Raw genomic sequence first — 24,209 nt, forward strand, 5'->3', positions numbered from 1 at the left:
GTCCACAACCTCAGAGGCAATGCACAATTGTGTGCAGAGCTCATTGTTAATGCCACCTATACTGAGCCAGAAGATATAACAGACTTACTGGCAGATAAATTCAGCTCTAGCTTTTTCCCTGTCTCCCCCTCAACCTCAATTATAACTCCCCTACTATCACTAGGTAACAGGTCCTCAATGCTACCTCTAAGGCCAAGAACACTGCATCAATGAGAACAGACAATATCCCAGGAAGAAAACTAAATAGCATCAACCTATCAGGCTGTTTGGAACTGCTAATTAACTGCAGCCTTTAAACAGGCTATGTGCCCCATGAGTGGAGAATAGCAACAGTCATCCCTCTGCACTACAGTGGGTGATCTACACACCCTGTAAACTACAGACCTATATGTTTCACTCATCTCGTATGCAAAGCCATGGAAAGAATTATGGAAATGATCAATAATGACATAGGAAACCTCAGGACACTGGACCCAACTGAATTTGGTTTTATCAAGGTCAGGTCATGTCTACTCAACCTGGTGGACTTCTTTGATTAGGTCAACAAACAAGCCACAAGGGCAAAACAGTGCACACTGCCTACCGTGACCTGGCTAAGGCATTTGACATATACTGAAGAGGTTAGGTATAAACCCTTATGTTATCCTGTGGACTGCCAGCTGACTCAGAGACAGGATTCAGGAAGTTATAACTGGGGATTCCATCTTTGGGAAGTCATCCACTCCAGATAATTATCATATTGACAATACACCCCCTAAGAGTCACCCAGTAATCAGGGACTTGGGGACACATGTAGACAGTAATCTAGCCTTTGACCATCAAATGTCTATAGTAGTGAGGACAGTAATCTAGCCTTTGACCATCAACTGTCTATAGTAGTGAGGAAATCATTCTATGTTGCACAACTTATTAACAAAGGTATGGCATCTAGGTCCAAGGGGGTCTTTATTTCAGTATATTCAGCATTCATCAGCCCTGTCATTGAGTACAATGTCCCCTTTAGTATTTACATAACCAGGCATATCCAACAATTGGAACATCCAAAGAGATTCCTCACTAAAACAATACAGGGCATAAGTAACATGTCAAAGCCCTGTCTCTATATTTTGTCTCCTACATACTGTTGAGGGGAGAGCTATGCCTGGCATGCAACGCATTGTCAGACCCCACTCTGATGGACCTGTTGCATAACCACAAAACAAACATCACCATAATTACCCATTCTAAAAACTTAAACCTTGTCTGTGATATAAATAGGACCTGCTGGAGAGACAGGAATGTATCCCAGAGACTACCCTGTCTATGGAACAGGCTCCTTATCCATGTATGGCAGAGTTCCTCCCTTACCCAATTCAAGTGTAATTTAGACAGTTGGATGGGGATAGGAAATTCGTCCCTGGCTGGGCACCTATGTCGCTAATGGTCTCAGGCAGCCTATTAATGATTCATATCCTAGGCCCCTGGTTGAAAGTGTTTCATCTCCCAAGCCCCTGCTAACAATTATCAAGTATAACAGAACTTGTCCGAGATTTGGAATGCATGGCTTGGCTTAAGTAGACCCTACTGGTCATTAGCCTAGTACACACCTATGAACCTATATACTCTTTTCTCAATGCACTCTGACTAGATCTTCTTAATTATAGCTTATCTGCATGAATCTTATCATTAGGTACTAATTTTACCGCATTCTCATTCTGTTTATGATATCATTGATTGCTAAGAGCCCGATTGTCAGAGATTTGGGATACATGGCTTGGCTATAATGTTCTTTGATTTCAAGTCATGTCTAAAAAGGGTTGATAGATGAACTCACTTAACCAAAGAAAAAAAATAGTAAATATAAATAAATAAATGGAAAAACATTGCAGATGTAAAGGAGGCAAATTCCACAAAGTGCTATCACATTGCCATAATGTGGCCTGTAGTTAAAAAGTACTTTCTTAGTTAAATACTATTCATCTGTATGGTATGTTCTGTACTGAAATTAGTCAAGATGAAATCTGAATTCGTAGTTTTTTAATGATGGCAGGAATATTAATATGTATTCTGGAGATCCTTATTTGCAATATACTGCCTAGGCCGAACATGCATTCCTCATGTCCTCCTTAAGGCAACTGCCTGCATGCATATATGTTTGCATTAGTGGCTTACCACTACCTTAATAATCTCCAAAACAAGCAACAGTTTCTTAAAACATCTTGAGAGGAGGAGGTCCCTACTTCTTTAGAATTTTACAGAAATGTAGGTCCACCAGAAGAAGCTTCAGACCACATCTGTCAGTTTATAGATGTTAAGACATACGTGGTTCACTGAAGCAGCATGATTTGTCAGGTTATTTTCATTGACCATTCTGGTAAGCTGGTTTTCCACATTGGCACATGCAAGACCCTCTTATGGGGATATCCAAGAACTTAAAGAAGCTAAACAATTTGCTCAAAGTTGCACATTATGGAAGCTGATGGGACTGAACCCTCATTCTTATTCTTAAAGAACGTACTATGTTTATTCCTCTTACTCTTGTTGTTTGAGCTGGGGTATGCCTTAATAGTTTCTTGCCATTATCTAACATTATCTGGAGTTTTATCCCCAAAACTTAAAATAAAAGTCAATAAACTGATGGTCACTTTGCAAAGACTATACCATTGACTATACACTCCTGAAAAACAAAAAAATTGAAAAAATCTATTCACTTTAAAAATGTGCAAAGCAAAAAGGTGCATACAAGTATAAATATAATTTCTAATCAGGCACAAAACTCACCACATTCTCATGCAGAGCATAATTCCCCTATATCAGATCTTTACTATCCCTGTATTTACCCTGGCTGCTGCATGGCCTTGGCCCTGGAGGGTTGTTCTACTCTCACTACCTCCTATCCTGCACTAAGGGAATTGCCTGATCTCTAAGGATCCCCTCCTGTTAATTTCAAGCCATCCCATCATCAAGTCAAGAACTTCTACTATCCCAGTACTGTTTTTCTCCCAGTCTCGAAGGGATTCAGAAACTCACTACCTCCTATCCTGCACTAAGGGACCTGCCTGATCTCTAAGGATCCCCTCCTGTTAATTTCAAGCCATCCCATCATCGAGTCAAGAATTTCTACTACCCCAGTACTGTTTTTCTCCCAGTCTCGAAGGGATACAGAAACTCACTACCTCCTATCCTACACTAAGGGACCTGCCTGATCTCTAAGGATCCCCTCCTGTTAATTTCAAGCCATCCCATCATCGAGTCAAGAATTTCTACTACCCCAGTACTGTTTTTCTCCCAGTCTTGAAGGGATTCAGAAACTCACTACCTCCTATCCTGCATTAAGAGACCTGCCTGATCTCTAAGGATCCCCTCCTGTTAATTTCAAGCCATCTCATCATCGAGTCAAGAATTTTTACTACCCCAGTACTGTTTTTCTCCCAGTCTCGAAGGGATTCAGAAACTCACTACCTCCTATCCTGCACTAAGGGACCTGCCTGATCTTTAAGGATCCCCTCCTGTTAATTTCAAGCCATCCCATCATTGAGTCAAGAATTTCTACTACACCAGTACTGTTTTTCTCCTAGTCTCAAAGGGATTCAGAAAGTATGTTCCACCCTGGTCCTTTATTAAGATACTTGTTTTAATTGTGCTTTATCTAGTATAAAAAGTTTCACAGCCATTGAGTCAGGAAGCCAGCAGCCAGACTCCTCGTTATCCCTGTAGCAACTTCTAACCCCCCCCCCCCCGAATCCACTATCTGAACCATCTCTACTAGCTATCTACATTATATTTACCTTGTAGTTTTCTGCTCTCTGACCACTAGGTGGCACCCTAATCTATCTGTGGGCTAAAACTCTCTCCTCCACTTTCACAGGTATCATCTCTGAATACTCTCATAGACTGTATCCCTTGACTAGTTGATAATCTTCCTGCGGCATCTCATTGTTCTTATCCTTTCTCCTCCCACCTTTTAGCTATATTTCTTTTCCTCCTTCCACTCCACTATCCTTCTCTGCCCTACACCTGTTGTAGCACACTGTACTTACCTGCAACTATTTGCACTGCCTCAGAAATCTGCTGCTCTCACATTGTCTCTGTAGAATCTTTACCTGCTCTTCCCACTCCGTTCGCCCTGCGGGCTCACTCTGCTCCCCTACCCTACCCCCAATTCCCACCCCCAGTACTATTAACCTTATACTCCAGCATCCACACCCCCTTCCCCTCTTTAACCTATCACTGACTATCACTACTTAATAGCCCCACATCTACCTTAACCACTCCTCAAGTAACTTCATACCTTTAACTTCTCTCCCTCATCTCTGCACACTCATTATCCTGTACTGTTTGCACTATATAACTTTCTTCTCCTACTACTACCCCTATTGTAGCTTATATTAGGCACGCTCCCTCTTCATACTCCACCTCCTTACCTACTAATCCTAATGGCCTCATTACAGAAAGCTATATACATAACTCTTTTACTCTTAACTACTATCCTAACTTCTCTATCTTTACCCTATGCACTAACCTTCTAGGAACATTTTTTTCTGGCTGAACATCACCACCCCCGCTAACAAACTAATTCACTTTCTTGCACAAACTCCTTCAATCACATAAACATTTCCTCCACTTCTATCTACATACTTCCAAAGTATCACAGATCTACCCATATCTCTTACTTCAATAACAAGAAAACCCTGAATAACTACAACAAACTCTTAAAGATTATACAAAAACCTCAACAACATCCCCTATTAGATGGTGGTATTCACTCAAACCCTGGCCCCAACATAACAATTCCCAGTGACCCACAAAACCTAACATCTTATGCTATCCTTACACCAAAAAGACCTCCAAACTCACTCTTGATAGCTCACCTCAACATCCATAGTATTAACAACAAAATTACCCACCTACATTAATTCTTAGAAGTGCACACATTTGATATCCTCTGTATTACAGAAACATGGCTAAAGCCTACAACTCAATACCAAGAAATTACCCCTCCTGGATATAACATCCTATGATGTGACTGCAAAACCAAAAAAGGGGGAGGTGTAGCCATTCTGTATAAATCAGAACTTCAGGTCTCTTCTTTCAACGTGTTCCTACTCTTAGATACTAGTGCAGAAACCCTCTCTGCTAAACTTCAAATCAACAACTCTTAAATCTATCTACATAATTTGTGCCTATCTTCCCCCCCAGAAATAATATCAATACTCTTGAAAACATCCTTAGCTGCTTTACTACTCAGCTACCTCAGGAAACCATTGTCCTAGGTGATTTTAATATAGACTGGGCTACCTGTAGCTCCTCTAATCCTATCTCCCACATAAATCTATATGGTTTTTCACAAATAATAACCACCCCTACTAGAATCTATAAACCAAGTGGAAGGAAACTACCCTAGACTGGATACTTATAAACAGCCATCTTAATACATATAAATCAGGTACCCTTCCAGATATCATGAGTGACCATGTTCTAACCTATACAGTTAAATAAAAAACTCATAGCCCCAATTATAATATTTTCAAGACCTCTCACTCTAAAAAACACTTTCATCCAGAGAGCTTACAAAATGAACTCAAAGCATGTGACTGGTCCCCACTGCATCATCTTCAACTAGAGGAAGCAGTCACCTACTTTAATATTAGATTCCTACAAATTCTGGATTAAAATGCCCCCTCTCACTCCACTCGAGTAAGAACCAAAATTGACCCCATGGTTCACAAAACAAACTAGACAAAATCCTCCTATGAAATAAAATCTGGGCCAAATGGAGAGCCTCTAAAAGCCCAACAGACCACCTTCACTTTAAACAATTATGAAATGCAGCCAAAAAAGACATTCTACTAGACAAAAAAAAACTATTACCTGAACCTAAACCTCCAACAAACCCACCCGAAAAAAGCACAAAAGTTCTGGTCAGACATTAACAAACTACTTCAGTAAGGGCACTTTAAAACTCCTGCCCCAACAGGTATCACCCATAGTAACGCTAAACAAATTGCTGGTGCCTTCAACAACTACTTCACTGAAGCCATTCAAACTCTAGCTAATACATTACCCCCTATTAGCACTAGCCCGTTTAATACCACAAATAGCCCAGTCCCTACCTTCCATATACAACCAGTACCTACATCCCTCATTTGCACCCTCCTACATAAACTCAAACCAGGCACCCCTTCTGCCGACTGTCGCCCAGCAGAATACCTGCAAATTGCTGCCACAGCCATTGCCTATCCCATTTCCATCCTTATTAATAGGACAATTACAGAAAGCACAATCCCTTCCATATGGAAAGTCTCCCATATCATCCCTCTACATAAAGGTGGTGCATCTACTGAACTTTCCAACTTTCGACCAATTGCCTTACTCTCTCCAATAGCTAAAATAATGGAAAAATGCATACACCGACAATTACTAGACCACCTCCTCCAAAATAACTTACTTGCTAACTGCCAGCATGGTTCCAGGCCTCATCACAGCACTACTACCGCCCTGCTATCCTTTTCTGACTGTATAAACAAACATCGTAATAACAACTCTCTTTCCTTTGCACTATTCATTGACCTTTCAAAAGCATTTGATATGGTTAACCATCACCTACGTATGGACAAACTAAAAGCCCTATCACTTGACCTACAAGCATTACTCTGGTTTAAATCCTATCTGGAAAACAGGCACCAAGCAGTGCTCTGGGACAATAATCTTTCTGCACCCCTCCCTATCAACATTGGAGTACCTCAAGGCTCTATTTTAGGCCCTCTTCTCTTTTCAATTTTTATTAATGATCTAAATGCCAAAATTCCTCAAGCCACCTGCATACAATATGCAGATGATTCTACTTTAATATGTACAGCCAAGTCCCTAACCTCTCTCCAGACCCTCACCCAAACAGTATTTAATATTGTTGAAAATTGGTTCATGCAACATTGCCTCCTCCTGAACCATAAAAATACAAAATTATTGCTTTTTGCTCCTACCCAAAAGTCACCAAAAATTCACTTCACAGTAACCTCCAACAATAGAACTAGCATATGCCCAGACATTACAACCCGTCTCCTGGGTATTACAATTGACCACAACCTTAGCTTTGACGATCACATTAATACTACCATAAAATCTGTCAACAGAAAACTAGACTCTCTTTATAGAATCAAACCCTTCCTTACACCATTAGCTAGAACCACTATTGCCCAGACCCACCTTATCTCTACCCTACTATATGCTTCAGTCATATATACCAGTCTATCCAAAAAACAACCTTAGCAAACTTGCAACCAGCTACAATAACATAGCCAGATTTGTCACTGGCACCCCTTTTAGAACCCACCACTGTCACAACCTTAAACAATTGGGATGGTTAGAATTGCAGAACCAACTTCAATGTACTATGACCCAAAAAATCCTTCACCACCCTAATAATATCCCAATCCTCACTAACCTTATTACCCCATACAAAAATCTAGCAACACTAGACTCAGCTAATAAGCTTCTAGTCTCCACTACTAAACCTACAAACAAAGCTGGCAACTCACTTTTCTCTAATACAGTGGGAAAAATCTGGAACCAGCTTCCAAGTGAACTTTTTACTCTTTCTTCTACACTGCTTTTCAAAAAACACCTTAAAGAATACCTTAAAACACATTGTATTTGTCCCTGCTCTAACCCTGACTAATATCTCTCTCTCTCTCTCTCCAGTCACGCTCTCCCCATACTTTGCTACTCTATTGTACTAGGATGCTGACCTGTATTAACCAGTTATTTAACATCTCACTAGTATCTAACAAGATTTCCATCTTAGTACTTTATAAGAATTTTTATATTAGCTTTCCTTCTTACTCAAAATAAATAAATAAATAAAGTGAGGCTTATGTTTTTTTCAGTGTTGTCTGCTCTCTGTATTAGATGTAAGCTAAATAACTAAAATAAAAAGAAAGCATCCACAGATACTCCACCAACAATTGATTACGTTAAGCGCTTTCATCGACTAAATAGCTAGACTTCCTCTCATGTTAGCTAAATCCCATAAAAAACAATTAAAGAAGACGCCAAAACTAAAGACCAAAAAAGTGTGCCCAGACGGAGCCAAGGTTCAGCAAGGAAGTAACGCAATTTATTTAAAAGTAAATAAACACAACGTTTTCGCTCCTGTTAAACAGAAGCTTCATCAGCATACCAAAAACACAAACTCACATTGTTTAAAACTGATCACTAACAAGTGATTAGTATCAATTAGTTAAAATTTTAAAGTGCAAGTGCACCAAAAGGAGTAATAAGCTTCGTATTAAAAACAAAGTAAGTACATGTCAATATACATGCCAAAAATCACTCATTCAAAAATAGTTAAAATGAAATAACATAAAATAAAATAGAAAAGAGAGAATATAAACAGATAGCACAACGGACTAAACACCATGTACTTAGACACACTGGTCAACCTAAAAGATGAATTTATTTTTGGTTTAACCCTTGTGTAGAGAGTTGGATAAGTAGTGTTAAAATAGGTCATAGTATAGAAACTAAACTGACAATAGGGCATAAAAAACGACAAATCCATATAAAGTTAATGCTAAAGCTTTAAGCTAATGGAAAACCCTATTGAAAGTACGGGCCTTTGTAGCAATCAATAAAAGAATTAGGGTGTAATGTACAAAAACAAATTGTCACATACACCGTAGGTTAGTGAAGGAAAATAAAGGGCTAGCACCCAATAACCCTCACCTTAAGTAGCTTCTATACTTTAATATGGAAGCTATATTACAATTATCATTGAGACCCGGGTATGAGAAGGCATCTAGTTGCAATTGCCACTCTAACTCACGGGTCTCTAATAATAAAGATTGAGGGCCCCCCCTTTTTGTCACACATAACATGGTCAATACCCATGAATTTAAAACTATGACCATGGTTGTTCATTATATGCTTAGAAAGGGCATTGTCACTCCTCTGGTTCTTGATGGCATATAAATGTTGGTAAATACGGTCCCTAAAACGGCGGTCCGTCTTGCCAACATAGAATGCATTACAGCATTCACAAAAGGCCACATACACAATGGATTTAGTGTTGCAGTTGATTTTGTGGTTAATAGTAAACTTCCTCTTGTCAATAGTAAAGGAGTTTCCTGCTCGTAAATGTATACACCATTTACAGCACCCACAGGGGAGTGTTCCCTTCTTTCTAATCATAAGGTCAACTGAACTGTTTCTCTGTAACAGGTCATTCAAGTTGTAACCTCTTTTAAATGTGAATAACGGAGTAATGCCCAACCTATCATGTAGTCCAGCGTTAATAATGAAGTACCAATTCTTGCGTATGATAGAACACAAGAACCCTGAATGTAGGTTAAATGGGGACGTGAAGGCTATGGAAAAATTGGAATTGCTACAAGTGTCAAGAACTTCCACATTATCAGCCATCAGGGAAACATTCCCTGGTGGCTGTGCACAGTTATCAACCGGCCCAACCTGTTCTTTGGTTGAAAGCAATGGTAGATAAATTCCTTTCCCTCGTTTTGTTGACACTTCACCAATCAGATCGAAAATGAGATCCTCGGGATACCCCCGGTTTCTAAACATATCTGCAAGAACTGAGCATTCTTGATCAAATGCATCATCAGTGCTGCACATACGGGCAGCCCTGACCAATTGCCCTTTAACAATAGATCGCTTCTGCCTCCAAGGATGGCAACTAGTGAAATGTAAAAAAGAATTACAATATGTTGCCTTCCTAAATATGGATGAGCAAAATCTATTGCTGTTGTTATTCTTGAGCAGTTGGACATCAAGATAGTCAATAACAGATGTTGAAAAATGATGGGTGAATTTCAAAAACTCAGTTGTAGAGTTCATGTGTGCTAGCAAGTTTGAGGCGTCAACCTCACTACCTTGAAATAACACAAACACATCATCAAGGAACCGGGTGTAGATCTTAGATCTCTCAACGAATGGTGAATAATTGAACAAAAAGTTCTTCTCCCAATAGGCAACAAACATATTAGCAACGCTGCTACCACGTGGGTAGCCCATTGCTATACCTTTCTTTTGCAGATAATATTGCCCGTCAAACATAAAAAAATTAGAGGACAAAACAATGTCGAGTAATACTGTGACCAAGTAAATGTCATTGTTGGATGCATCGCAATCGCGTAGCATAAGTTCAATCCATTCGACAGCCTCACAAAAATACAAAATTATTGCTTTTTGCTCCTACCCAAAAGTCACCAAAAATTCACTTCACAGTAACCTCCAACAATAGAACTAGCATATGCCCAGACACTACAACCCGTCTCCTGGGTATTACAATTGACCACAACCTTAGCTTTGACGATCACATTAATACTACCATAAAATCTGTCAACAGAAAACTAGACTCTCTTTATAGAATCAAACCCTTCCTTACACCATTAGCTAGAACCACTATTGCCCAGACCCACCTTATCTCTACCCTACTATATGCTTCAGTCATATATACCAGTCTATCCAAAAAACAACCTTAGCAAACTTGCAACCAGCTACAATAACATAGCCAGATTTGCCACTGGCACCCCTTTTAGAACCCACCACTGTCACAACCTTAAACAATTGGGATGGTTAGAATTGCAGAACCAACTTCAATGTACTATGACCCAAAAAATCCTTCACCACCCTAATAATATCCCAATCCTCACTAACCTTATTACCCCATACAAAAATCTAGCAACACTAGGCTCAGCTAATAAGCTTCTAGTCTCCACTACTAAACATAGCAACAAAGCTGGCGACTCACTTTTCTCTAATACAGTGGGAAAAATCTGGAACCAGCTTCCAAGTGAACTTTTTACTCTTTCTTCTACACTGCTTTTCAAAAAACACCTTAAAGAATACCTTAAAACACATTGTATTTGTCCCTGCTCTAACTCTGACTCGTGCTCTCCCCATACTTTGCTACTCTATTGTACTAGGATGCTGACCTGTATTAACCAGTTATTTAACATCTCACTAGTATCTAACAAGATTTCCATCTTAGTACTTTATAAGAATTTTTATATTAGCTTTCCTTCTTACTCAAAATAAATAAATAAATAAAGTGGGGCTTATGTTTTTTTTCAGTGTTGTCTGCTCTCTGTATTAGATGTAAGCTAAATAACTAAAATAAAAAGAAAGCATCCACAGATACTCCACCAACAATTGATTACGTTAAGCGCTTTCATCGACTAAATAGCTAGACTTCTTCACATGTTAGCTAAATCCCATAAAAGACTCTGTATAAGTTTTTCCATATTTACAATCTCAACAATGTTCTGTTTTTCATTTTACTATTGTATATATTGTATATTATGTTGTTGCCTATGCTTGGAGCTTTTCTCCCTGGGCCTCTACTGAAAATGGACATATATCCAGTTAGACTAGCCCGGTCAACAAATGTAAAATAAATATCACAACCCATAAATCTGACTGTAACCTTAAACCTAACCCTAACCCTGAACTAGTGTTAAACCTAACCTAACCTAGCATCATCCCAACTCAGAGTAAAACTCCGTCCTAAAGCAAATTCTACACAAAAGCTTTTTTTCTTAAATGGACATTTTTTGATAGCTGAATATGTGCAATGAAATGGACTTAATAACATTGTATACCACTGCATGTCTGGGTCCCCTGAGCTGATTACAATCACTTGGTAGAGAGCATATTTTTCAGACCAGATATTCACCTTTACATGTTTACTTTACCTGCTGATTGTAAAGGCCGCCAAATGCCCTCCAGTTCAGATTTACTTGAACACAGTTTGTCCTCCTTGCTATGCAGGGCTGAGGAAGTGGTATTATAATCTTTCACACTGATCATAGGCTCACAGGATCGCCACAAAGCGATTTCTGAACCACTGGAGTTTTCCTTTACTTTAGAGGTGTCCAGAGTTGATGCACCATCAGTAAGCTGCTGATGAAAAACAGACTGTGTTTCTGCAGTGGGTCTTCTAAAAACATGTTCAGCAAAAGCTGCCCCTGAAATTCAAAACATAGTTTGTCACACAATTTTATTGTATGCATCTACTTGTCTCTTTGCCTGCATTTCTCTTTTTAGCTATATGATGTATTAACATGCCAGTCATTCCACTGGAAGCAGAGGTAATAAAATGGGGTGTCACACTTTCTAGCTGTACTACTAATTTTAACTCCTTAACTCTCTGAAAACAAAACATAAAGCAGCTAAATAGCTGTCAACAGAAAACATTTCAGTACATTTTTTACTTATTTATTAACATTTGTTAATATATTATAGTCAAGTAACACCTACAGAACTATTTATGTATAAAATAAAGTGAAACAAAAACATTATTTACTGATGCAATATTTAGACAAGCGTGCTTACAAATTCATGGTTTACCTCTTACAGGACTTGGACCTGGACAAGCTTGAAAGAGCACTATGTGGCACAGTGTGGAAAAAAGGTTGACATCAATTTGTACATAAACACTGAATGTAAGTCAGGTTTTCCTTGTAGTCCATCTCGCAGTAAAGAAGGATAGTATTAGAAGATGGATTCAGAAGAAATAACTTCTGGAAATTCTATGCTTTGCTGATTGGGTGGTTAGTAAATGTAAGCCTATAAGTGAGAGAGATTCAGTACAATTGCAAGAATAGCTTATGGGCTTTGCTGATTAGTAAATGTAATCATGTAATTAAGACTTGATTGCACATCTATGATAATTAAGCAAACCATTTTCTATGTCTTCTACATGCAGCAGAAGAGGAGATCACATATAACTAATCACATCAGGAAAGATGGCTGAAACAATTGACCAAGGACACTTGGGAGTATGCAAATATGATTCAGAAAAAATTTGTCATTTGAAAAAAAAATGTGTTGAACAACACCTGAATCTTTTATAATAAAAGAAGTAATGTGCTTTCAGTATACAACTACAGCACATTCCATATCATCCAGAAATTTCAAAAGTGTTGCCATTTCCTGTGTTGCATAAGCTTATCTCCTTAGTATCAATAGACTACAAATGCAAAAATCACAACCAATTGATATTATTATACTGAATGCTCACATCTTGACAGGCCGCGATGGTTCAGCGGTTAGTGTTGTCACCTCACAGCAAGAGGTTCTCCCGTTCGTTTCTCGGCTGGAGCATCTTCTGTGTGGAGTATGCATGTCCTCCCCATGGTCGAGTGATGTTTATGCAGGTAGATGCGTGAATGGGTGTGCCTTCTTTGAAGGCTGGGTGTTGGGCTGGCAACTCGGCACCGTAAAATCCACTGCCAATCATTAGTGGACCAGAGCTCTGCTGTGGCGACCCCTAACCAGGAAAAGCCGAAAGATACTGACTGTTCACATCTTACCAGTACTATTTCCCAAATGTGTTTTTTCTGAATAAAGATTTAATAATAAAAAGAAATCACTGTTAATAAAGATTGCACTAACAGATTACATTATGAGTGAATTGATTATCTCTACTTCTCATTTGCATCTCTACTCTCTATCTCTCTCTCTCTCTCTTTCTCTTCTTTTAATTATGCATTACTTTCTTTTTCCTCTTTCTCTCCCATTTATGTTCTTTTTTTTACAGGTCCCAAATTCCTTTGGAGCAGTTCAATGACATTTATCCGAGATCAGGAAATGTCCATCCTATGCCCATCCAAGGACATCCTCATAGGGTCAAGCCAGTGGCATTGGTCCAGTAGGCATACTAGCATGTGGTAGTCTAGCAAGCCACAATGACCATGGGATTTTGAACTTCAGTTGGGGACATGGTCGAGCAGGTGGTAAACAGATTTTTTCGGCCAGTTCAGGATGCTCTTTCGAGGGTGCAAGACTCACCTCCCCTAATTCTGCCAAACATCATGGCATCACAGACCTCTACCCCCTCAACATCAAGGTAATCCACTGCACAGCCATCAGGCAGTGGAAAGGTGTAAAGTTACAGAGGTAGGAGCTATAGCCAAATTTGAAAATAATGTTAACTTCATCACACAGTGGTCAAGAATAATATTATAATCTATTCAACTTAAATAAGAAATACATGCATCATCAGCTATAAAATTATAACTGCCTGCATTTATGTCCATGAAAATTATTTTCAGTAAAAATTATATTCAAGAAAGAACGATACAGAAATGCTTGCAAGGTATGTTTCCAAACAACAATGCCAATACCATTCCAAACAATCAAATGTGTGAAATAAACAATGACTACTAATTCATATCTACAAACCAAAATTATATTAAAAAACAATTAAAACTTCACATGAAGCAGTCATTTACCACCTTTTGATGTGGCAAAAGCAAACAGAAGCCACAGCCCTTTCATTATCCTCACCCCATTTCTTTCTACCCTTTCTCTGCCCACATCTCCTACCTGCACACAGTTTTTGTAACACAAATGAGTGCGAACACATTGGAGGAAGTCAGATTTTTTTTTAATTTTCTTTTTTAATTTGTTACCATTTTCGGACTTGACCACATCACATTAAAGCAACACTTTCCTTAAAAAGTCAGTTTGAGGTGGTGTTTTCCCAAACTCTGGCATTCTGTTAGCACTCCTAAATGGAATGCTAGAGTGTTTACTGTATGTTCTGGACAACCAGACAAGCATTCTGATTTCTAGACAGTCCAGAAAAAGTATCATATGTGTCAACTCTAAGAAAGGATTTTACATAATTTTAGAAAAATCCTGAAAAAGTAAATAGAAATTTTTACTCAGAAATGGGAAGGGGCATATTTTCCTGTGTTTATGTTCCAAATTGACCAGGGCTGAGCATGGTAATCCTGATGTAAATATGCATCTACTCATCCAATCATCAAGACTAGCTGTAGCACTTTGCTTGACGTGTAGTGGTAATTTATTCTACATGCTGGGAATATGTTGATTTGTGAACTTATCCCTCTATAGACATGTTTATATTTTGGCGTATATTTAGGTTCTTAGTATGTGTATTTGTAAAGCCATTGATTTTGCAAAGAAATATGAAGTCAGCTAAGACTAGGTCTTTCATGGCTAGAAAAGTGAAAGACACGTAATCACAAATCAACTGGAATATATAGAGTTAAAGGAGAGTTAAAGGAGAGTTGTGCTAATTTATTAGAATAGTTGAATGATTAAGTCCTTCAAGTTTCTTTATTAAAATTTTGCTTGAATATGCAAATACCAAAGCGGGCACTGTATTTGATAATGGATCAAAGAATAGTGCAGATGTCCTCATAGTAAACTGCAAATTGAATAATCAAAAAAAAAAAATAGCCATTGTCACTATCTACATACCTCCAGGAAACCACATCCCTGCCCTTGAACACTTTCTATCCTGCATTTCACAAACTGTCTCCTATGAAACTATCATGCTAGGTGATGTCAACATTGATTGGAACTTTCTTTCCTTGGACTCCCCAAATGACAACATTAACCTTTATGGCTTCACCCAACTAATACGAAGACAAGCTTGTATAAAAATGCAAAACTGCACTGCAACACCCACGAATCCTAGACACAGCACACTAGTCCCAAAGCAAAGTACACAAGGTAGCAAAAGATGTACTTTAATGACTTTAAGTGTACAGCAATATAATCCACTTTTCGTCAACACAAATAGTTCAACTTCTTCAGAAAAAATACAAATACTAATGGTGAAACAGGTTACTTAAATATACAATTAATTCAGTCACATGGCAAAAATGAATTAAAGTTTAAAGCCATACGACATAAAATGCCAGAAATATATATCTATCAAATATGACTTAGTGCAGGAATGAATTTTAAAACTGTCATTCAACACAATTAATCACAAAACACTCTCCAAGAGACATATAAATAGAAAATCATACAATATATACTGATTCAAATTACTTTAAATGCATCCATAAAAATAATGGATGTATAAGTATATATATAAAGCATAATATTGGGAGGTAATTAAAAAATATATACTAAAAAATGTAATGAGTTATAAACCAAATAAACCAAAATAAGGAGTACAGTATATATATGTACATAATAATTAAAATGGATGTACATGCAACAATATATGTAAAATACACATGTTATATATACACATCTATGTGTATTATGTATTATAAATGTATGTGTGTGTGTGTGTGTATATGAATTCTAATACATAGGTGAATAAATACATCCATCTATAAATACAATATTAAAAAGACAAATACACTCACATATACTTCCTAACTATCAAATAATATACTGTATAACATATACATAAACATAAATATACAAATACATAAAACACAACCATGTAAGTCCGGGATATTACCTATCTTTACTCAAATATAAATATAATAGATATAGTGTGGATATCTAAATCCAACAAATTTTTCAATTATAAAAAATATATATATATATAGTGTATGAATATACAAATCCACTAGTGGCTAGGTAAAAACCCAAATATAAAAAATCAACAATCAATAATATATAATATATATGATATATTATAATAATACTAAAAATATTAATGATAATAATAATAATAATGTTGTTAATAATAATGATGTATCAGCTAGTTGAACCTATCTAGCCAGATTTTTTAATCTCAGGATACACATAATATTACTCATTTCATTAATTCCTGGGTATTGGCATGCATTCAACCTTAGTTGCCAGAGGAGTTCATTCCTTTCTAACTTTAATGACTCTGGTCCACCCCTTCCATCACTTCTCAATTGATCTATAACTCTGAAACTAAATTGATGCCCCTTATTTTCATAAATATGTTTAGCCAACGCATTTTCTAATTTATTTTTACTAATGCTATATATGTGTTCATAAATTCTCTCCCCCAGCTTCCTATCGGTCTTACCTATATAGAAAGCTGGGCATAAAGTACATTTGGCCAGACAGACAACCTGTTTGCTGCTACAATTATATCTCCCATTGGAAATATATTTCCTGTCACCAATAATAAAGCTATTTCCAGTATCAATGTATCGACAAAACCGACACATATTACATTTATACATGCCTTCCTAGAATAGTTCGCAAATTAGGTCCACAAACTTCTCCTGAATTTACTGTCTCTCAACAAGATATCCCAATTTTTCACTATAATGTTTACTATCTTATATGAATCCACATTAAAGGTACAAACGAAGCTATAAGGATTAAACAATTCATTCTCTGTCCTAGTCAATTTCCTACTCAACCCACTATTATTCAAAATAGGGGTGTACACTCCAGTAGTTCTCTTATGTTTTACCTCGTGAAATATCTCCAAAATCAAATGCCTTGGGTATCCTCTCTGTATGAAATAAGAATACAGGAGTTTACATTCATCTTCAAATTCCGTATCCCTAGTAACCATCCTTGCAGCTCTAACCACTTGACCTTTCACTACTGATTTTTTCTGAAAGGTAGGGTGGCAGCTAGAATAATGAAGAAACATATTTGAATAAGTCTCTTTACGATGAATCTTCGAAACATACACTTTCTCTTGATAATCCTTCCTTAAATCAATATCTAAATAAGAAATTCTATTCCTATCAAAATTCGATGTAAATCTCAAAAAGGTAGTACTGGAGTTAAACATAACTAACATATTTTTCAGCTCAACTGTATTACCCTGGAAGAGGATAAATATGTCATCTAAAAATCTAGTATAAAATTGAATTAGATCTTTATACACTAGATTTTTTAACACAAACTCCCTCTCCCAATAGGCCATTACCAGGTTAGCAAAGATAGCACCACAGGGAGAACCCATTGCCACTCCTACTTTTTGATGGTATATATCATTATTAAAAAGTACATAGTTATAGGATAGTACTGTATCTGTTAGTTCTAACACTAGATCAATCTCATTCTGGGGTCATGGTGTGGTATAGATGAATATAAATCTTTCACATCTACTGTGACTAACAAATCCTCTGCCCTGAACTCAAGGTTGTTAATATGTTCAAGAAATGACCAAGAATCCTTTGAAATTTGGCTTTCATTTTTTATATATTTCTTTAAAATATTGTCAGCCACTTTAGCGCATGTATATGTAATACTATCCCGGCCATCAACTATCTGTCTCATAGGTGGATCCATTATACATTTAAATACCAAAAAGGATTGGTATCCTAGGTGCAGGTTGAGACATATAATTATATAATGTTTTGTCTATTCTTGCCTCTATGTACAATTCTTCTATTATGTATCACTATTCAGGATGGTAATCTTTCTATTATTATAATCATCTATTTTCATAAGATATTTCAAATTGTCTCTGTCCTCTCTACTTATATTATATTGGTTGTTCTTTAACTGTCCTGGTACATGTGATGTTTTCGCAAGATTACGTAGATCCAACTCACTGACCTGTTCAAAAAGTGCTAATAATGGGTGTAGGGGTGGATTATACACACTGGAAACATAATAATCTGTGTTCTTATTCATATTTACTCCCATTAATGCCAAAAGATTCAATTTCCTAGTAAAAAGTTTCAAATCAATTAATGTGTTAGCCAAATCCAATCTAGTACTAGGAACAAAAGTATAACCTGTAGCAAGTAATTCAACAGTATCCGAATTTAGGGTTACATCAGAATAATTATATACTTTAAAGTCCTCATTTTGATTAAACACAATATTACATTTATGAGCAATAATGTTCGGTAGCTTAGTACTGGAAACTGCTACCATTTGTTCCTCTTCCTGTTCCTGGTTGGTCTCGGTTTGGATGGAACAAAGTTCGAGGCCCGGTTCTGAAAATTCCTTTGATTTGAAATCACAGCTTGCTCATTTTGGTTTTGTTTATTACTACTGTTAACACCATTATTATTAGCATCATATTATATGTGACAGATATATAGTTCTGGCATTTTATGTCGTATGGCTTTAAACTTTAATTCATTTTGACTGAATTATAGTGTGTGTTGTCTAGATTCGTGGGTGTTGCAGTTCACCCAACTAATCACAACCCCCACTCGCCTAAATAACCACTCTAATACTAGCATTTCACTTGACTGCATCCTCACTTCCAGCCCCACCTCTACCACACCCCTTCCACACTCGCCAATTCCCTAAGTGGCCACCTACCTACCTCTATCCACAGGCACACACCCCTATTCTCTAAATCCCATCAATACAAAGACTGTTGAAAACTTTCAAATTTCAACCCTGGTTCCTTTAACAATATGCTCTCTTCAATTAACTGGTCCTTCCTCCATGACCTTTCCCTAGAAGAAGCCATCCAAAAACTCAATAGTATCTTTCTTAACACTCTAAACTTCCTGTCTCCAGTCAGGAAAATTAGAAATAAATCAAACTATGCTCCTTGGCTTACTCAAAATACTCGCACCCTCATGCAGAACAGGGATATCGCCTGGAGAAGCTGGTAAAAAAACAAACCCCCTTCCAATCTTCAGTACTACAGAGAACTATGTAACCTAACTAAACAAGTCAACCTTGACAAAAAAAAAACTTTTATCTAAAGCCACAAGAAAACCCCCACTCTACCCCCCCCTAAAATTCTGGAATACTGTCAACAAGCTGCTACACCTAGGTAAGAGCTCCTCACCAAACCCCTCCCCTAATATCTCTGCCTTAGACACTGCTACATTTCTTAACTCCTTCTTCATAGACTCCATTCAGAAATTAATTAAGAGAGACACAGGTACCTACCCCTCTACTTGTCCCTCCCATCCTCCCTCAACGCCTCTTTTTCTCTTAAACCTGCCCTCACTTCTTATATTAGTTCACTTCTCAGTAAACTCAAAACATGCTCCCGTTCAGCTGATAACTTACTTCCTCTTTTCCTGAAGCTAGCAGCAACAACCATTGCATATTCCATCTCCATTCTAATCAACAGATACATACAAGAAAACACAGTTCCTGATATCTGGAAGAAATTCTATGTTATTTCCCTTCATAAAGGAGGAAACTCCTCTGATCCCTCTAACTTCAGATCGATTGCTATTCTATCTCTCCTATCAAAGATTCTTGAAAAATGCATTCATAAACAGCTCCTTGCTTATCTACTACAAGAAAATCTCTTCACCCAAACCCAACACGGCTTTCGCCCTACCCACAGCACGTCCACCACACTAATAACGTTTACACAAACTATCTCCAGATCTAGAGACAACAATAAATTAGTATCACGTCTATTCCTTGACCTCTCAAAGGCCTTTGATTCTGTCTCCCACAATCTACTTCTGTCCAGACTATCTGGTGTTAGTATCTCCATCTGTGCTGTTCCCTGTTTCTCTAGCTATCTCTCAAACAGATTTAAGTCTGTAAGATGGCTCTCTGCAACCTCCCTTTTCCTCCAAGTCCAAACAGGAGCTCCACAAGGCTCCATCCTTGGACCCCTACTATTCAACATTTTCACTAACAACCTCTATGAATCCTGTCCTCACTCCTCTTTAATACAATATGCTGATGATTCTACTATAATCTCCACCTCTGACAATCTCCCCCACCTTTTTACTCTTACAGAAGAATCTCTTCACTCAGTGGAAAAATGGCTAACATCCAACCAACTCCTTCTCAACCCAAATAAAACTAAAACTCCTCTAAAACTACTCAAATCTACCTTTACTGTCTCCTCCCTAAACAATACAATTATCAAGGTTGAACCCCACACTAAACTACTAGGGGTCATTATTGACGACCAACTAAAATTTGATTTTCACATCCAAAACTCCATTAAGAAAACTCATCAGAAACTTGACCTTCTCTGTAGAAACAAGATTCTTAACTAATGCGTCCAAACTCACTCTAGCACAAGCCTTTTTTACTACCCACACCATTATATGCTGCCCCAATCCTTACTAACCTTCAAACAAATCTGTTGACAAAACTTGAACACACATAATAAAATTGCTACATTTGCCGCTAACAAACTCTACCGCTCACACCACTGTCTATCTCTAAAAAACCTACACCTAAAATTGCACCATCAACTGCTATTCCTTCAACTACATTTGACTCACTCCATCTTAAACCAACCCCACTCCTGTCCTGTCTCCTTACATACCTAACCATACACTCCGCAACTCAGAACAACACCTCCTGCAGATCTACAAACCCAATAAAACCATTGGCAAACTTCTCTATAATCACTCTGTTGCGACTGCTTGGAATAAACTGCCCCCATATTTAAGATCAATCTCCAACACTAACTATTTACAAAAAACACATTAAAAGACATTCTATTAAACTCTAGGACTTGTTCTTACACTGACCCTACTTAATGTACTTCTCCCCCTGCTTTAAACAACATTTTCCCTCCTATTAATCTATTACCAATTGCTTTACATCTGTAAGAAATAGTACTGTGACTATGCATATGATGAAACTGTTTGTGATTTTCGTTATACTGTATGTTATTACTGTTACTGTGACTATGCATAAGATGAAACTCTATGTAATTACTGTTATACTGTATGTTATTACTGTTACTGTGACCATGTTTAGGATGAAATTGTTTGTGATTACTGTTATACTGTATGTTATTACTGTTACTGTGACTATGTATAGGATGGAACTGTATGTGATTACTGTTATACTGTATGTTATTACTGTTACTGTGACCATGTATAGGATGAAACTGTATTGTGATTACTGTTCTACTGTATGTTATTACTGCTACTGTGATTATGTATAGGATGAAACTGTATGTGATTTCCATTATACTGTATGTTTTTACTGTTACTGTGACAATGTATAGGATGGAACTGTTTGTGATTACTGTTATACTGTATGTTATTACTGCTACTGTGACTATGTATAAAATGAAACTGTATGTGATTACTGTTATACTGTTTGTTGTTACTGCTACTGTGACTATGTATAAAATGAAACTGTATGTGATTACTGTTATACTGTATGTTATTACTGTTACTGTGACTATGTATAGGATGAAACTGTTTGTGATTTCCGTTATACTGTATGTTTTTACTGTTATTGTGACTATGTATAGGATGGAGCTGTTTGTGATTACTGTTATACTGTATGTTATTACTTCTACTGTGACTATGTATAAAATGAAACTATGTGATTACTGTTATACTGTATGTTGTTACTGTTACTGTGACTATGTATAGGATGAAACTGTATGTGATTTCCATTATACTGTATGTTTTTACTGTTACTGTGACAATGTATAGGATGGAACTGTTTGTGATTGCTGTTATACTGTATGTTATTACTGTTACTGTGACTATGTATAGGATGAAACTGTATGTGATTTCCGTTATACTGTATGTTATTACTGTTACTGTGACTATGCATACGATGAAACTCTATGTGATTACTGTTATACTGTATGCTATTATTGTTACTGTGACTATGTATAGGATGAAACTGTATGTGATTACTGTTATACTGTATGTTATTACTGCTACTGTGACTATGTATAGGATGAAACTGTATGTGATTACTGTTATATTGTATGTTATTACTGTTACTGTGACTATGTATAGGATGAAACTGTATGTGATTTCCATTATACTGTATGTTTTTACTGTTACTGTGACAATGTATAGGATGGAACTGTATGTGATTTCCGTTACACTGTATGTTATTACTGTTACTGTGACTATGTATAGGATGAAACTGTATGTGATTAATGTTATACTGTATGTTATTACTGTTACTGTGACTATGCATACGATGAAACTCTATGTGATTACTGTTATACTGTATTATATTACTGTTACTGTGACTATGTATAGGATGAAACTGTATGTGATTACTGTTATACTGTATTATATTTCTATTTCTGTGACTATATAAAGTAGAAAACCATATGTGGTTACTGTTATACTGAATGTTACTACCGTTATGCTTATTGTGTTGTTAATTTTTATACTATGCATTTGGAGCTTCTCTCTTCAAGTCTTCGCCGATAAAGGGCATCTGCCCAGTTGGACTAACCCAGTCAACAAATGTCAAATAAACAAATAAAAATAAATAAATGATGACTTCTCTAGACTTTGAAGATAATCCCTTAGAAATTAATTGGGCCAGCTAGAAGAATTTCTTGACTGTGGTGGAAATATGATGATCAGATGAGAAAATTGTCCACATAAGTGCCAAAATCTCTTATAACCATATCTGTCTGAAGAGGAGTACAATTTATAACACAGGAGATGCAAGTATTTTATTTTGACAAACACTACTACACTGCACCTTTTTACATTTAGCTTGAGACTACTTTTAGTATGCCAGTTATGTGCATATTCCAGCCCTTGCCAGAGAAGTTTAGTATCAGAGCAGACTTGGTCAACCACACTTCTGGGATATTGGCTTTGATGTCTGCATAACAAATTTCCACCGGGAGAGGGCCCAGCACTGATCCATGTGATATCCAACTATTTTTAATTTTACATTTAGAGAAGTTACAAGTAGCTTTCACAATGTGGGATCTGTTTGATAGCCAGTTTGCAATCCAACAGACAATGTGAAAGTTTGCATTGAGTTTGATTAATTGTTCAATAATAGCATCATAGGGGATCAAGTCAAATGCCTTGTCTAGGTCAAGATAGGCAGCACACATGGAGTGTCTACTTTCCACATCCTCTACAACCTTTTCTAAGAAGTTCACTAGGTTTAAAAAACAAGACTTACCCCTCACATAAATAAACTGATGTAGGGGGATCTAGACCAATTAAGTTACCTATGTCTGCATAAATGAGTTCTGCTACGATATGCTCACAAAAGCTTTGATATAAATCCGGTCAGGCTAATGAGCCTATAAGTACATAGGTCTGTAGGGGAGTCACAGTGTCTGTTCTCCAGGCATCAGGCACAAACCCTGTGGACAGGCTGATAATGAACAGTTTAAGTAGAGGCTTGGATAGTCCATAGTTAGCACTAATGAGAATGCTGCCCAGTATGTTATCTGGTTCTACAGAAACATTGTATCTGATGTTGTCAATTATCATTCTATCCTCAACTTTTGGGTTCAGATCCGATTCCTCGGATCTAACTCAGCCATTTGCAAAAGCTCATGGAAACCAGAAACTCTCGAATTACTCCCTTACCCACAATGCACCAACCCGAATTACCTTAGATCTCGTTTGCTGCTTGAAAGCAAAAGATGTGGTTCCAGCTTCTCTCGAGCAGATAAGTGACTGTTTTTTCCTCAAAAGGAATTTTTCTCATTTCTATCTGTATTTTGGAATACATATATTTCTAATTCTTCACCTACTTTCATTAATCTCCCTTTCCACTTTTTAGTATGGTTGTACTCTCTTGATTTCTCTCACTAATATACCTTTTGTTCTATTGTTTGTAGCTCTTTA

General features: G+C 37.1%; 1 protein-coding gene across 1 annotated transcript in view; it reads right to left on the reverse strand.

Annotated features, from left to right (window-relative positions):
• The window catches only part of LOC122812203 (zinc finger protein Gfi-1b-like), a 311,143-nt gene that overhangs the window by 115,335 nt on the left and 171,599 nt on the right, over nucleotides 1–24,209 (reverse strand). The window contains exon 3 of the mRNA XM_044084542.1: nucleotides 11,691–11,963. Coding sequence (XP_043940477.1) covers nucleotides 11,691–11,963 — 273 coding nt within the window. The remainder of the gene's footprint in view (nucleotides 1–11,690; nucleotides 11,964–24,209) is intronic.

Source organism: Protopterus annectens, chromosome 9.part0 (assembly GCF_019279795.1).
Source record: "Protopterus annectens isolate FY-2018-M chromosome 9.part0, PAN1.0, whole genome shotgun sequence".
Taxonomy (NCBI): domain Eukaryota; kingdom Metazoa; phylum Chordata; order Ceratodontiformes; family Protopteridae; genus Protopterus; species Protopterus annectens.